The 12,869-nt window shown below is 44.0% G+C and overlaps 1 protein-coding gene across 1 annotated transcript in view; it reads right to left on the bottom strand.

Annotated features, from left to right (window-relative positions):
- PTPRT (protein tyrosine phosphatase receptor type T) overlaps positions 1-12,869 on the bottom strand; it is a 459,397-nt gene that overhangs the window by 205,405 nt on the left and 241,123 nt on the right. The window contains exon 6 of the mRNA XM_045295498.1: positions 12,045-12,081. Coding sequence (XP_045151433.1) covers positions 12,045-12,081 — 37 coding nt within the window. The remainder of the gene's footprint in view (positions 1-12,044; positions 12,082-12,869) is intronic.

Genomic DNA, 12,869 nt, shown 5'->3' with positions numbered 1-12,869 from the left:
CCGGAGGACTGTCTTTTCAAGAAGGTGTGATTTTTTATTTATTTGGGTCTATTGTGGTGTCACCCTTTTCATCCCTAATTTTATATATTTGCATCTTCTCTTGCTTTTCCTTTGTTAAGCTTGCCAAACCAAACTACACTCCCTGCCATCGTGTCAATATTAACGCATAGCAACTCTCTTGGGCAGAGTGCAACTGTGCCCGTGAGCTTCTGAGACCAACTTTGGTGGCATCATGGTGACGTGTTGTGCTGTGATCTGCAAGGTCGGAGGTGAGAAATCGCCAGAGATTCCTCAAGAGAAAGATGGGGTTTTCTACCCAAAAGCAAGGGTTTTCTACCCAAAAGCAAGTCTCTTAAGTTTGCCTTTGGTTTGTCAATGTTTTACATCCTTTCAACGAAGCAACTTCTGGTCTTGTTGATTTTTTAAATTGTTTTCCTGTTTTCTAGTTCCTTTATTTCTGCTCTAATACTTATGATTTCGTTTCCTTTTTTTGTTGGAGAGTTTAAGCTGTTGCCCTTATGCCAGTTGCTGGAGGTGTTGTGTTAAGGGGTTTGTGACAGATAATTTTATGTCCACTTGAAGATATATAAAAGTTAAGGGGTGAATCCAACCTGACAACCAAGTCATAGCTGGCTGGTGCCTGCTTGGGTGTGGCCTTCTCATGAGGAGGGCCCTCCGAACCCCCTTCCTCTGCCTCTGACCTAGAGAACTGCTGAAGTGTGGCCATGTTCCCACTGACCTAGCATCCACGTGACTTGGCGCCCACTGGTCTGTGATCCTCCTGCATTCTCCATCATTGGGTGCGGCTGTGTGAGTCTGAAGAGGGACTTAGGGATTAGTATTGGACTTATGGATTTGAGTTGGACTGGGCTTCAATGTTTTCTTATATCATATATACGTATATTATATAATTTGTTATATATGATTAGTGTTGATAGAAAGCTCATTTTAACAGCTATAAGAGCATCCCTGGATTTCTTTCTCTAGTCCACCTGGCCTAACACAGTGATGATTTTGGATTTCTCCTCTTTTTTCATGTGTGTGCTGATTGGTAGACGTTGGCCTCTGATAACCGCTTTGGCTGTGTCCTAAAGGTTTGGGTACGTTGTGTTGGAATTCTTATTTGTTTCAAAGAATTTCTGAATCGTATCCCTTATTTGACCTATTACCCAGTTGTTTTTAGGTAGCATGGAGTTCAGTTGGCATGTGTGTGTCTCTATGTTCCTGTTCCTTCTATTGTTGATTTCCAGTTTTATTTCATTGAGATCTGAGAAAATGGATGGTAGGATCTCACTGTTTTTGAATTTGGTGAGGTTTGCTTTGGGACCTAACACGATCTATTCTAGACAATTACAGGTTGTACTGGAGAAGAGTCTTCCCGGCTTGTTGGGTGGACTGCGCTGTATACGTCTAGGATGTTGAGCAAGTTGATTGTATTGTTTACCTCTTCGGTTTCTTTATTATGTCCATTTCCTGATGATTTGACTTTCCTTGAGATCAGTGGATTGATGTCTCCAATTATATGTCAAGCTGTTTATTTTTGTTTTCATGTCTGTGAGCATCTGATTGATGTATTTCTAGGGCCTTTCATTGGGTATTTATACATTTACTAAAGTTATATGTACCTATTTATTATTCCTTTAACTATGTAGTGTCCATCTTTAACTCTTAATATTTGATTTGCCTTGAAGTCTATTGTATCAGAAATTAAATCTCCATTTCTGCTCCTTTATGGTTGCCACTGACTTCGCAGATTTCTCACCAGCCTTTGATTTTCAGTCTATTTTTGTTTTAGTTCAAGGTGTGTCCTTTGCAGTCAGTCAGTAGATGGGTCTTGTTTCCTAATCCTGTATGCTACTCTCTATCTTTTGATTATTGCATTTAACTCATTGACATTCAGTGTCATTATTGGTATATGCATAGTATATGATAATTTGTTGCTATCATTTTGCTATGTTTGTGTTTAGTTTCTTCCCCTCCACCTTTTTTCTGTATTTTTATTGGTGTCTTTCTTTCCAATTTCTGTATTGTTTTGTGCTGATTTCATTGTATTGTTTTCTGGTTGGTGCTGTGCTGTGTGAAGCAATCAAGCTTGTCTGCTGTTGTTGACTCTCTATCCACAGTGATCAGTTTAATATTTTTGAAATACTGGTTTTATTTTTTTTAAATTTCTTTCTTTTTTGGTTTGGAAATTTATCCCTCATGTTGAGGAATAATTTTGTCAGATATAGAATTCTTGGTTTGCAATTTTCTCCCCAGAATTTTACATATGTCACTCCATTTCCTTCTTGCTTGTGTAGTTTCTGTTAAGAAGTCTGAGATTATCCTTATCTGTTTTCCTTTGTAGATGCCGCTTGTATTTTTATAGCAGCCCATGGGATTTTCTCCTTTTCTTTGAAATTGAAACATTTGACCATGTGGGGCCTTTCCTGTTTGGGGATTTCTCCACTTCTTGTGTAGTTATTTTCTCCTCCTTTGCAGTATTGAGGAAATTTTGTTCTATGATTTCTCATACAATTTTCCATGTAAGCATTTTTGTTATCCTTGCTCCAGGATCCCAGTGAGATGTAGGTCGTTTGTCCTCATGGTCTACCACATCATTCTCAGGCTCTCTTCTGATTCCTTCACTTTTTTGTTGATTGTGTTTGTCGTGGATTGTAGGCGGTGAGAATTGCTTTAAGCTCACTGATACAATTTTCCTTTTCTTCCATTCTGTCCCTCAGCTTTCTCAGTAGGTTGCCTACTTTTATTATCTTATTGTGCAACTTGTGTTTAAGGATTTTTGTTCTTTAATTTTCCCCATTGTTCTCATGAGTGTTCCCCCCAACTCTTCAGGGGCCTCGGCATCGTTCACCTGATTTCTGTTTCTGAGAGTGGCAGGGCCTTTTTGGGTAAAGAGTACTCCATTGGAGTTGGCTGAGTTTTGGTGGTTTGTGTTTGTTTTTCTTGACTGTTTTGCTTCCTGCGATTAACTGCTATTTCCTCAGCACTGCAGCTTCTTCGTGTTGTGTGCTTCTAGTCAGTGTAGGTGGAGTTGGCTTGTCTATTGATGTGGGAGGGGCTTAATCAGAGCTGGGAAACAAAAGACTGTGTGCGGCTCAGGTGTAGGACCTGGGCTTCTTTGCTATGGCCACGCGCACTCATTAGCAATACAAAGCCCTCTTTTGGGTGGATATGCCCCCAAATGATAGGCATGCTGGTTTTCCTGGGGGCAATGCATAATCTCAGAAGAGTAGAGCCTCACTCGAAGAGGAAATGGGACATAAGTAGACAAAAATAATAAAAAGGGCTATAATAGAACAAAATTACATAAAACGAAAAAAATAAAATGAAGTAAAAAATAAAGTCACCTTGTGGGTGGTGATTCCTGCTCTTTGGTAATGTTATTGTGTGTATGTTTGCTGAGTAGGGGAGGGGGACCCAGGTGAAGTGGCAGCAGAGAACAAAGCAGTAAAGAAGGGAGCAGAAGAGAAAACATGGTAAAAAGTGTATCTTTGGTGCTGAGAATGTCAGCAAACTGACCATGCAGTCTGCTACCCATGCAGGGGCCCCCCAGACATTGGCTGGTTGGGCTGCCTCAGGTGAGGAGGAAAATCCACTGTGCTGGGAAGGATCAGCACTCCCAGAAGTAGCTCATGCCACTTGCCAAAGGTAAAGAAGAGTCTGTCAGTAGGTATTGCTCTTCTCCCACTTAAAGCAACCTGGGTCTGTTAGGTAGTTAGAACAGGGAGGAGGGTGTCCACTATACATGCTCAGAAATTCAAGCTCCTGGACAGGAAGAGGTGGTACACCTAGGTGGGCGGTACACCTGGATTGGCCCATCTAGACCAAGTGAATTTAATTCAGCCATGGGGTCAACCAGTATCATCAACCACACCTCCCAGCGGGGGCCCTGAAAAGGCAGGGTCCAAAGCCCACCGTACTTCATTTTCGTCCCTAGAGCTGCTTGTTGGCAGGGTGTGTGGTGATCTCCTCTGGCCTCAGGACTCCACATGCGGTGTGAAGTGCCCTGAGGGGGCCTGTGTAAAACCTGAAACTTCTTCTATCCTTTATAAAATTCACTTGGATCATAATCCAGGCTTCAGAGTGAATTCTTTCATTTGTGAAGCCAAGGTCTGAGGTATTTTTCACATGAGAGATCTAACAGGTCTGCTTAGTTTAAAGATGATTTTTTTTCTCACCGGCAGGAAGTGCAGGACATTCTTCTTAGTGGAACCTCTGAAATAATTCCTGCAAGAGCTTCCTATACTTGTTACCTGGCGGCAATATTCCCCTACGTCAGCACTTTTGTAACAACGTGGAAACAAAAGATGTTACTTTAAGGGCTAAGGTGCACTTGACCCAAGCCATGGTATCCTCCACTGCATCATTTGCATGTGAAAGGTGGACACTGAATAAGGAAGACCTTCTAAGAATTGATGCACTTGAATTGTGGTGCTGGAGAAGAATATTCAAAGGACCATGGACTGCTAAAAGGACAAACCAATCTGGGTTGGAAGAAGTAAGGCCAGCGAGCGCCTTAGAGGCAAGGATGGCAAGACTTGGACTTTTGGACGTGTTGTCAGGAGAGACCGGTCCTTAGAGAAGGACGTCGTGTTTGGTAAAGTGGAAGGGCAGTGAAAGGGAGGAAGGCCATCACAGGTCGGATGGACACCGGGGCTGCATCAATGGGCTCAAGCATGGGATCAATGGTGAGGATGGCACAAGGCCATGCGGTGCTGCCTTCTGTTGTGCATGTAGAATCGCTACAGGTCAGAGCTGTCTCAATGGCACCTGACAACAACAACAATGGTGTATCCATCTTCCATTGTTGTACAACGTGGATTGTTGCATAATGACCAGATCTTTGGAGCCCAACCCTGCTGATATGTGAGGAATGGGTGGATTCCTTCATTTCTTGAATAAGGATAATAATGTCAATCATCATTTGATTATTGTTGAAGATGTGCCAGGCTTTTCTTAAACATCATTTCATCATGACTTCTTGTCACGATTGGGATACATGGTGGTGAATTTTTGCTTGGTCCTGGCTTTTCTCCACTCGAATACTCCAATAAGTTCCCATCGAGGGAAGTTTTACTTTCTTTACTTCTAATGCTTGTCTCCAACTTACTCAACTTTTTATTCTTTCTTGACTTCTAATTTTAAGACGGCCCCCCTTTCCCCTTGTGAGATGAAAATGATTTGGGGAAACAGATTTAAGATAATTCAACTCAAATCTTGACTAGGTCTCTAGTCCATAATCCTCATAGTTTAGTTTAGAGGAATGAACTAGAATTTCCCAAGGACATATTGAAGAACCAGACTGCTCTTTGATTTTGTTTTCTTGGCTCTATCGCAGAAGCTTTTGTCTTGTTAAGTATGGTAGGGGAGAAGGTGTATGTGTGTTTGTGGGATGGGGGTTTGGTTGAGCAAATCTAGAGGATAAGGGGTTGGAGGACGTTGTGGCAGTTTTTGTAGTAAGAAAAAATCATCAAAGTGGTAGGATATCTAAAGGCCATCTTTAGGCTACTGTATGGTATATCTGGATAAGCAATCCCCATCTTCCATTAGATCATAAAATCTTTAAGAACAACCATACTACCCTGCTATCATTATTAGGACCCAGAAGACACTGAGTGAGAGCAAGGGTGAAGGAAATCTTGTTATATTCATGTTCCTCTGAGGAGGCCCAGCATGGAAAACTCATCTCATTGGGTTTGGGCAATGGGATATAGCACTGTCCTCCCCAGACCCCAAGTATACACACTGGGCTTTCTCCTCTACAGGTCTCGTGGGATTTCTAAAAACTGAAACCAACAAGAATCATCCGACAGGCTGGCTCAGGTATAGTAATCTTTCATGATGATTTCTACCCACAAGCTGGGCTTGAGCAGACCGTGGTCCGAAGTCCCTCCCGAAATTATTGGGAAGAAAAGAATGGAAGAAAAACAGCAAAAGGGAAGAACTGACAAAAGACTAGCAAGTGAATTATTGTAGTTGATCGATTTTGACTCAGTGGTAGCTCGACACAGTGGCCTTGAATGAAAATGTCAAGGGTTAAAAACCAAGGCTAACATTGTTCCTGTTTCTCCTTAGTTCAGGGGTTCTCAACCTGTGGGTCGTGACCATTTTGGGGCCTTTCACAAGGGGTCGCCCGATTCATAACAGTGGCAAAATGAGTTATGAAGTCGTTGGGGGGTCACCACCACATGAGGAACTGTATTAAAGGATCACGGCATTAGGAAGGTTGAGAACCACTGTTGGTTTCTCTCTGTTGAACTTAGTCCATGGACAAATCGCTCTTTTGCAGAGGCATGAGGACAGGGCTAAGTGAAACCTGTAGCGTCTGCTCATAGAGAACAGCAGGGATATGACACGGGCTCAGAAAGTCCAGGGCGCAAGTCTTCATGTCTTACACCAGAGGCCCATGCGTGTTCTCAAATCCCAGGGGAAATACTGTGGGGGTGAAACATAAAGTGAGCATGTTCAGTGACTGGTACCAGGTCAGACAGTTAGGCTTGGGAGGCAGGCTTTGACTCTAGGTGTCTCAGACGCCCCCATCTTTCCTAGAACTTCTCAAGGAGGCGTTTATGAACAAGAAACTTCTATATTGAACTGGATCCATTGTGTGGGGCTGAAGGTGGGGCAAGCAAAGAGCCTTTCCTAGTTCCTCCCACCACCTGTGGTCTGTTAGCCAGTAGATAATAAAGTCATAAATGATTCACTCCCTCATAGACCCCAGTCTTGGCATCTGTCATATGAGGATTGCATTGGCTACTAATTGCCCCCAGACAGACCACGCAGAGGGGAGAATCCCTTACAGAGAGAGGAAGAGAAATGCTCTGTGAGAAGCTTCCCCTTCCCATGTAAAGGCCAGTGCCCACGCTTGGTGCCCACTGCCAGTGGAACAGTGGTTTCAGCCCAGTGCTACCAGGCAACATGGAACTATTGTTGACACTGTTTCCTTATGTCACACTTCATTATCCTAGAGTTCCACTTTCAACACCTACTCCAAGGGGGTGGTTTTAATGGATCGTTAGAGAGCGTTTACTAGATTAAAACGGTGGCTGTCTTCTACAAAGCAACTCTGTAAATGGCTTTATGGGTTTTCGAATTTATTTTGTCTCAATGACTCAGATCAGTTTGCAAATCAAATCAAGGCTGATTTTTCTAACTGCCACTCCGGGTGCACCCAGCGGGAGTCTGCAGCAGCGCCAGCTGTGTTCCCTTGGCGGCTGGCGTCAGAGATGGGAATACCACTGCCTGTTGTTGAGCAGAGCAGTCCCAATAGGAAGAAAGGAGACAAGTAGGTACCTACTTGGCCCTAACTGGGGACAGGAGGTGGCCAGAGGAAGCAAGTTTTGTTTTCTGAAAGGTGACAATGCAGACACGATGCGTGTGGCGTCAAGAGTTGATGGGCAGAACTGGTAGGGAGTCCGTGGAGACTCAAGACCCTGGAGCTCTCACCAATCACAATGTCCAAAGGTGGAAGGAACTCCTGGGAAGCGTGGAGATCTCTTTCACAGCAGTGTCTGAGCAGGACCTGGCTGGCCTTCCCAATATTGGGATTTGTAGATCACTCTTCTACCTTCTGTGAGAACAGCTTTGACATGCACTTGTACCTTACATTTGAAAAAAGAAATGAGGCCATGGAAGAATGACTTGTTAGCCATCTGTCCATCCCTCCCTCCATGTGTCCATTCAACTTTATTGGATCCAGTGCATGTGAGAATCTGGAGGTACATGGTGCCTTACATCATTTAGTAGCTAGCAAAGAGTGAAGCCCTGAACACAGAAACAATGATAAAAAGTATACAGCTGTCAGTTGCTAAGAACATTATGAAAGAAAACTATAGGGTATGACAAAAAGGGCTACAGCTGTCCCTTAATTAGAGGTCAAGAAAGGTCCTTCAGAGGAGGTGAGATTTAGGGTGTATTCTGCATATCTGTTAAGCAGACACATATGGAAACAGAGCATTCCTAATAGGGGGGGGGGGATATAAGTTGTGCAAAGGTCCTGAGGTTGGAAGGAACTTGATATGTTTGAAGAATTACAAAAATACTCAGTGTGGGAGTATAGTGAATGTGAAGATAGAAGAAACATAGCTGAGCCTAAGGATGAAGGCCAGACTGGTGGGGCCTGTGCGCAGAAAGAGCAGCAAAGAGGACCAATGGGTACATGGACTGAGGCAGTGAGAACTGGGACATGCAGTGAGTTAAGGGACTTGGCTAGAACCTGGCACCAGATTCTTAAAGAGGGGTTTATCAGAAGATCACTGTCTTAAGGGTGCTTAGAAATATTTTTTTAAGAATGAGTAGATGAGATCACTTTAGCGTGCGGCTGAGGTTCAGAAAACCTAAGTGAGACCTGCACAACAGTGAGATGCTATTGCCAAAGAGATTTACTCACCAGCAAATACCGAATGTCAACTTTGTGTCGGAAATTCCCTAGCGTACTAACATTTGATTGATCAGTTGATGGCTCATTAAGTCAAAGTAGGGAGTGCCCAGGTGGTGCAAAGGGCTAACATGCCAGTCTGCTAACTGAGAGGCTAGAAGTTTGGGTCTACGCAGAGGCGCCTTGACAGAACGACCCAATGATCTAATTCTGGAAAAACAGCCACTAAAATCTCTATAGAGTCCAGCATGGGTCACTGAGAGCTAGGGTCAAGTGGACAGCAACTAGTTTTAAGACAGAGTGGTTCTTTCGTCAGTGCTCTTTCCAGAGGACACAGGAGCATGATTGGATGAGCAGCCATTGCTCCACTACCATGGCAACGGTATGACTTCTGCTTTCTAGCTCTCAAAACTGAGCACCACTAAATTAGAATCTGGGAGACTAACAGAGACCTTGCAGAAGGGCAAGTGTTAAAAGGTTCAAGAGTGGTGTCTAATAGAAGATGTGCTTGGCTTGGGGTCAAGTCGGAACGAGCTTGAATGCATGCTTAGTGGCCATTCTAAATGGCAACTGGCTGACACACAGTTGACCATAGAGACTGGGGTCTCCAGCAACAAGACATGGGCCAACTGCTTCACTTCCGGTGTCGTGGGTTGGAGTCTACTCAAGTGATTTCACTTCAAGGGCAGATGTCAGATAGGAGCTCCATGGAGAAGGCACCATGATGGCAAAGGGGCAGAAGAACTTAGAGAGAAACGAAGGGGAAGTTTGTATCTTCCTAGGGCCTGGGGCTTCCATTTGTAGTCTCCCCTGGATAAAACGAATACAATTTCCATCAGAGCCTCAAAGGGAGAAATTTGGTCCAGGTAGTCAGAAATGGAGGAGAGGGGATAAAATATTGTTTCCTGGTTTTAGATGCTGGTAGGACCTCTTTATGGGAAACATATGACTTCTGGGAGGCTTTGCCTTTAATCTCCAAGGCCTAGCACAAGGTAGCCTGGCACAAGGAAGACATTGGTTTAAGGCAAGCTTCTTTCCCTTTACCCAATTTTGGCATTCATCAAGCATCCTCCTTAACAGATGCTGTACTGAGACAGACTAACTACCTGGACTGTGCTAGCTTAGCATTCTGTATCATTAGCTCTCTGCCCATTCACACATATGACTGGCACCTCATGTCTCTGGGCCAAAATGTTGGCCTTCCTGAACTAGAAAACTTGTCTACATGGTTGGCACGATCAATGTTCTTGTTGCTCCAACCCTCGTGCAGGCGTGGCCAGCTGGAGAGCCATGCATTCGTCCATATCTTTGCCATGCCCTTTCACTTGCCTTCTTGTGCACACGCTGCACTCAGGGAAGACTACAACCCACGGGGTGGGAGACACGAAGGCAGACCTCTGTGCCGAGGTCACATGGAGCCTTTCTCTGCTCCAGTGAATTCAGCACCACGGCAGTTCCTCTGAAGATCAGCGGTGGCACTCTGTAGAGACCCAGCTCAATTAGCCTGTACACCTATGAGGACGGTGGGTCCTGAAATGCCAGGGAAACACAGTGCTAAATATTCTCTATCCCCATTTGCACCCATTTCCTGTCAGGTCACCTGTTTCCAATTCTCAGTTCCCAAAATGTGACCCACCACACTACATTTTAGGAGGGCCCCAAGGGGCATCCTTAGCGTCCCCCCATAGTCCACAGAGGGCAGAGCAGGCACTTGAGCTCACCATGCGTACATGCGTGGAGGGAGTCGTGGCACCCTGTGATGTTGGAGAGTCTTCCTCTGACAATGTCTACACTCCCCAAGTGCTCTTCCTTCTCCCTGCTCTCTGTGCGCCGGATGCTGCTGACATCCAGTTGCCCTGCCTGTTGTCTCCAGTCCTGGAACTACCCAATTGATGGTGTTTGTCTTTCTAGCTTATCTGTTTTCTTCAGCGGAAGAGTCTGCCTGGTTCTGTGATTTGTGCCACTTTTGTTTGCCCGCCATCAATCCTTCTTCCCTTGAAAAGAGCATTTTATCTCTTTCCTTCCAGGAGCCTGAGTTTCTGAGAGGGAACAAGTTAGGGACATGCCCCCCGTGACTTATGTGAAGCCGGGTGGTTCTCAGTCACTGCAAGCCCTGGCTGTTCCGGTCTTCTCCTGCCTTCCCTTTTGTACCTCCACATTGAGTTGCTTTTCTTCCGTTAGAAAAGTTACAGTCACCCCTCAGTTTCTGCCTACCACCTACATTATTGATCATTTAAAGGCTTGTATTCAAGTTGTTCTATGCTTTTCCTGGGGACCAAACACAAAAACCCTTGTGAGGCTGGTCAGGACCGGGCATGGTTTCATTATGGTGTACATGGGTGGCTATGAGCCAGAGCCCGCTCCATGGCACCTAATGACAACAATGGCCTGCTTTTCCTTGCATACAGGTACAGCTATCTCATGGGGGCTTGGTACCAGGACTCCTGGCAGACACCCCAATCCACAGATGCTCAAGTCCCTTATATCAAGGGGTATTTGCGTACAGTCTAGGCATATCCTCCCATCTACTTTAAATCACCTCTGGATGACTTACATCACCTAACACAATGTAAATGGCATGCCAATCACACTTTCCACTTCCCCTTCGCCCTGGAGGGATTCTCTAAACTTCTCTGATTAGTTTCAATTAGTGATTGGTTGAATTTGTGGATGCAGACCCATTGAAAGAGAGTGCTGACTGTGTGTATAATAAGTTCTTGTGCCTCCTCTCTCTTTCTCCATCTCCTGTGGTGTGTGTGTGTCTGTGTTTTCCTCTGTATGTATGTTCAAGGGTATGCACATTCACAAACATACAAACTGAGGTAACTGTCTTTGCCTACAATTTGTATCTACCAGTAGATATCTACTCTCTTTACCACTGTGAACACCTTAGCAACCAACCACGATGAGATGTATGCCATCAGTCCACGCAGACAGCAGGGTAGAGTCTCCTGTTTGGGTGTGTGCATATGTAGTAGCTATTTACAGTATCAATTTTATAACAAAAAGATAAACCTACTTTCTAACCACTCAACCCTATAATAGGTTAATTGATAACAAACCATTCATTGATTTTGTTTGTTTGTTTAACAAGTAATAAGCAGAAACATGTACCAATCGGAAGAGCCAGACAGTTCGATTATAATTAGGAAAGTAACAGTGATGAGCCTTCGTCTGGGGGACACATGTCGAAATGTCAGCTACGGAACAATGCAGCGTTTGTTTGCTCATTATTAAAGGCACCGCCGCACATCGAGTCACTTCTGAGAGCCACGTTCAATAGCATGACGTATAATACCCAGAAGATGGGTCTAATGGGCATTTTGAAGAAAGGTAAGCACAAAATTTAGACCAACATGCAGCGAAGATATAAATTTACTTGAGTAAATTTTCTCTTCACAATTCCACTGATTAATGCACTACTCTGTCCTCCTTTCCATCCATCCATCCACCCATCCAACAAATGTATTTTGAGCTCTCACTACATGCACCAGATACCGTGCTCTTTGTCTGCATCCTAAGGTTATAGCTTACATGCAAAGGAATACAATGAGAATAACAATTCCTTAATGTTGTTTTAGTCATTGTTCCCCATACTGTCCCTGGGTAACTAAAGAGAGAGAACTATTTCATGGTTGAACACAGACAAAACATGCCCACATACCTTTGGTAGCCAGACGGACACAGTTGATTTTGGTCTCCTGGAAAAACAAAAATGAGCCTCCAGTTAATCAGCTGTGGGTTTGGTATGCTATCTAAAGAACATTTTTTGAATATGTAGGCACATGTCTATCTTTTTTATTATAAATTTTAATCTGTCCTTTCAATTTCTCCCCACATTAGGTCACTTTTTCATTTCATTCTTCAGCCACCCTGCCCCAAACTACATATACACGTATTGCTTTCATTTTCTGGTTCCCGCCACCTCCTGAAATCTAACCCCAAAGCGAACCTCTTCATAAACTCATGGTACACTGTTCAGCAGAAAACCATTTTGACAGTAACATTTAGTTAGGATAATGTGGCAGTAATGTGGGTTAGAGGATGGTCCCAAAGAAATCCTTAGTAAACTTTGTTGTAAGGCTAATACTGCATCTATATGCATGGACTGAAATCAGTGGACATTTGTCAGAAGCCAAGACAATAGGGATTTTTAAGAGTGAGATTGCAGAGCTCATGCTCATAGCAATGATCAGGATGGCATAGGACTGGGAGGCATTTCATTCTGTTGTACACAAGGTCACTGTTAATTGGCACTGACTCAATTGCAACAACAGCAGCAACAACAACAACAGCAGACCTCAACAACAAAAGAAAAGAGGGCTGGGTTGACTGTTCTTTGGAACAAGTACTTTCTTCTCTTTCTTTTTAATGCTGGATTGTGTTTTCTTTTAAAAGAAACAATTGCTGGGCCTCCACCCAAGTACTCCCTCAACACAAGAATACTTTCTCCTAGTAAATTGGCATTCTATGATGCTCACCTTCCCGA

Source organism: Echinops telfairi, unplaced genomic scaffold, assembly GCF_000313985.2.
Source record: "Echinops telfairi isolate 266 unplaced genomic scaffold, ASM31398v2 ScPeMD7_5592;HRSCAF=6446, whole genome shotgun sequence".
NCBI classification, from domain to species: Eukaryota; Metazoa; Chordata; class Mammalia; order Afrosoricida; family Tenrecidae; genus Echinops; species Echinops telfairi.
The sequence above is the reverse complement of the archived record's forward strand: the minus strand, read 5'-3'. Positions and strand labels throughout refer to the sequence as shown.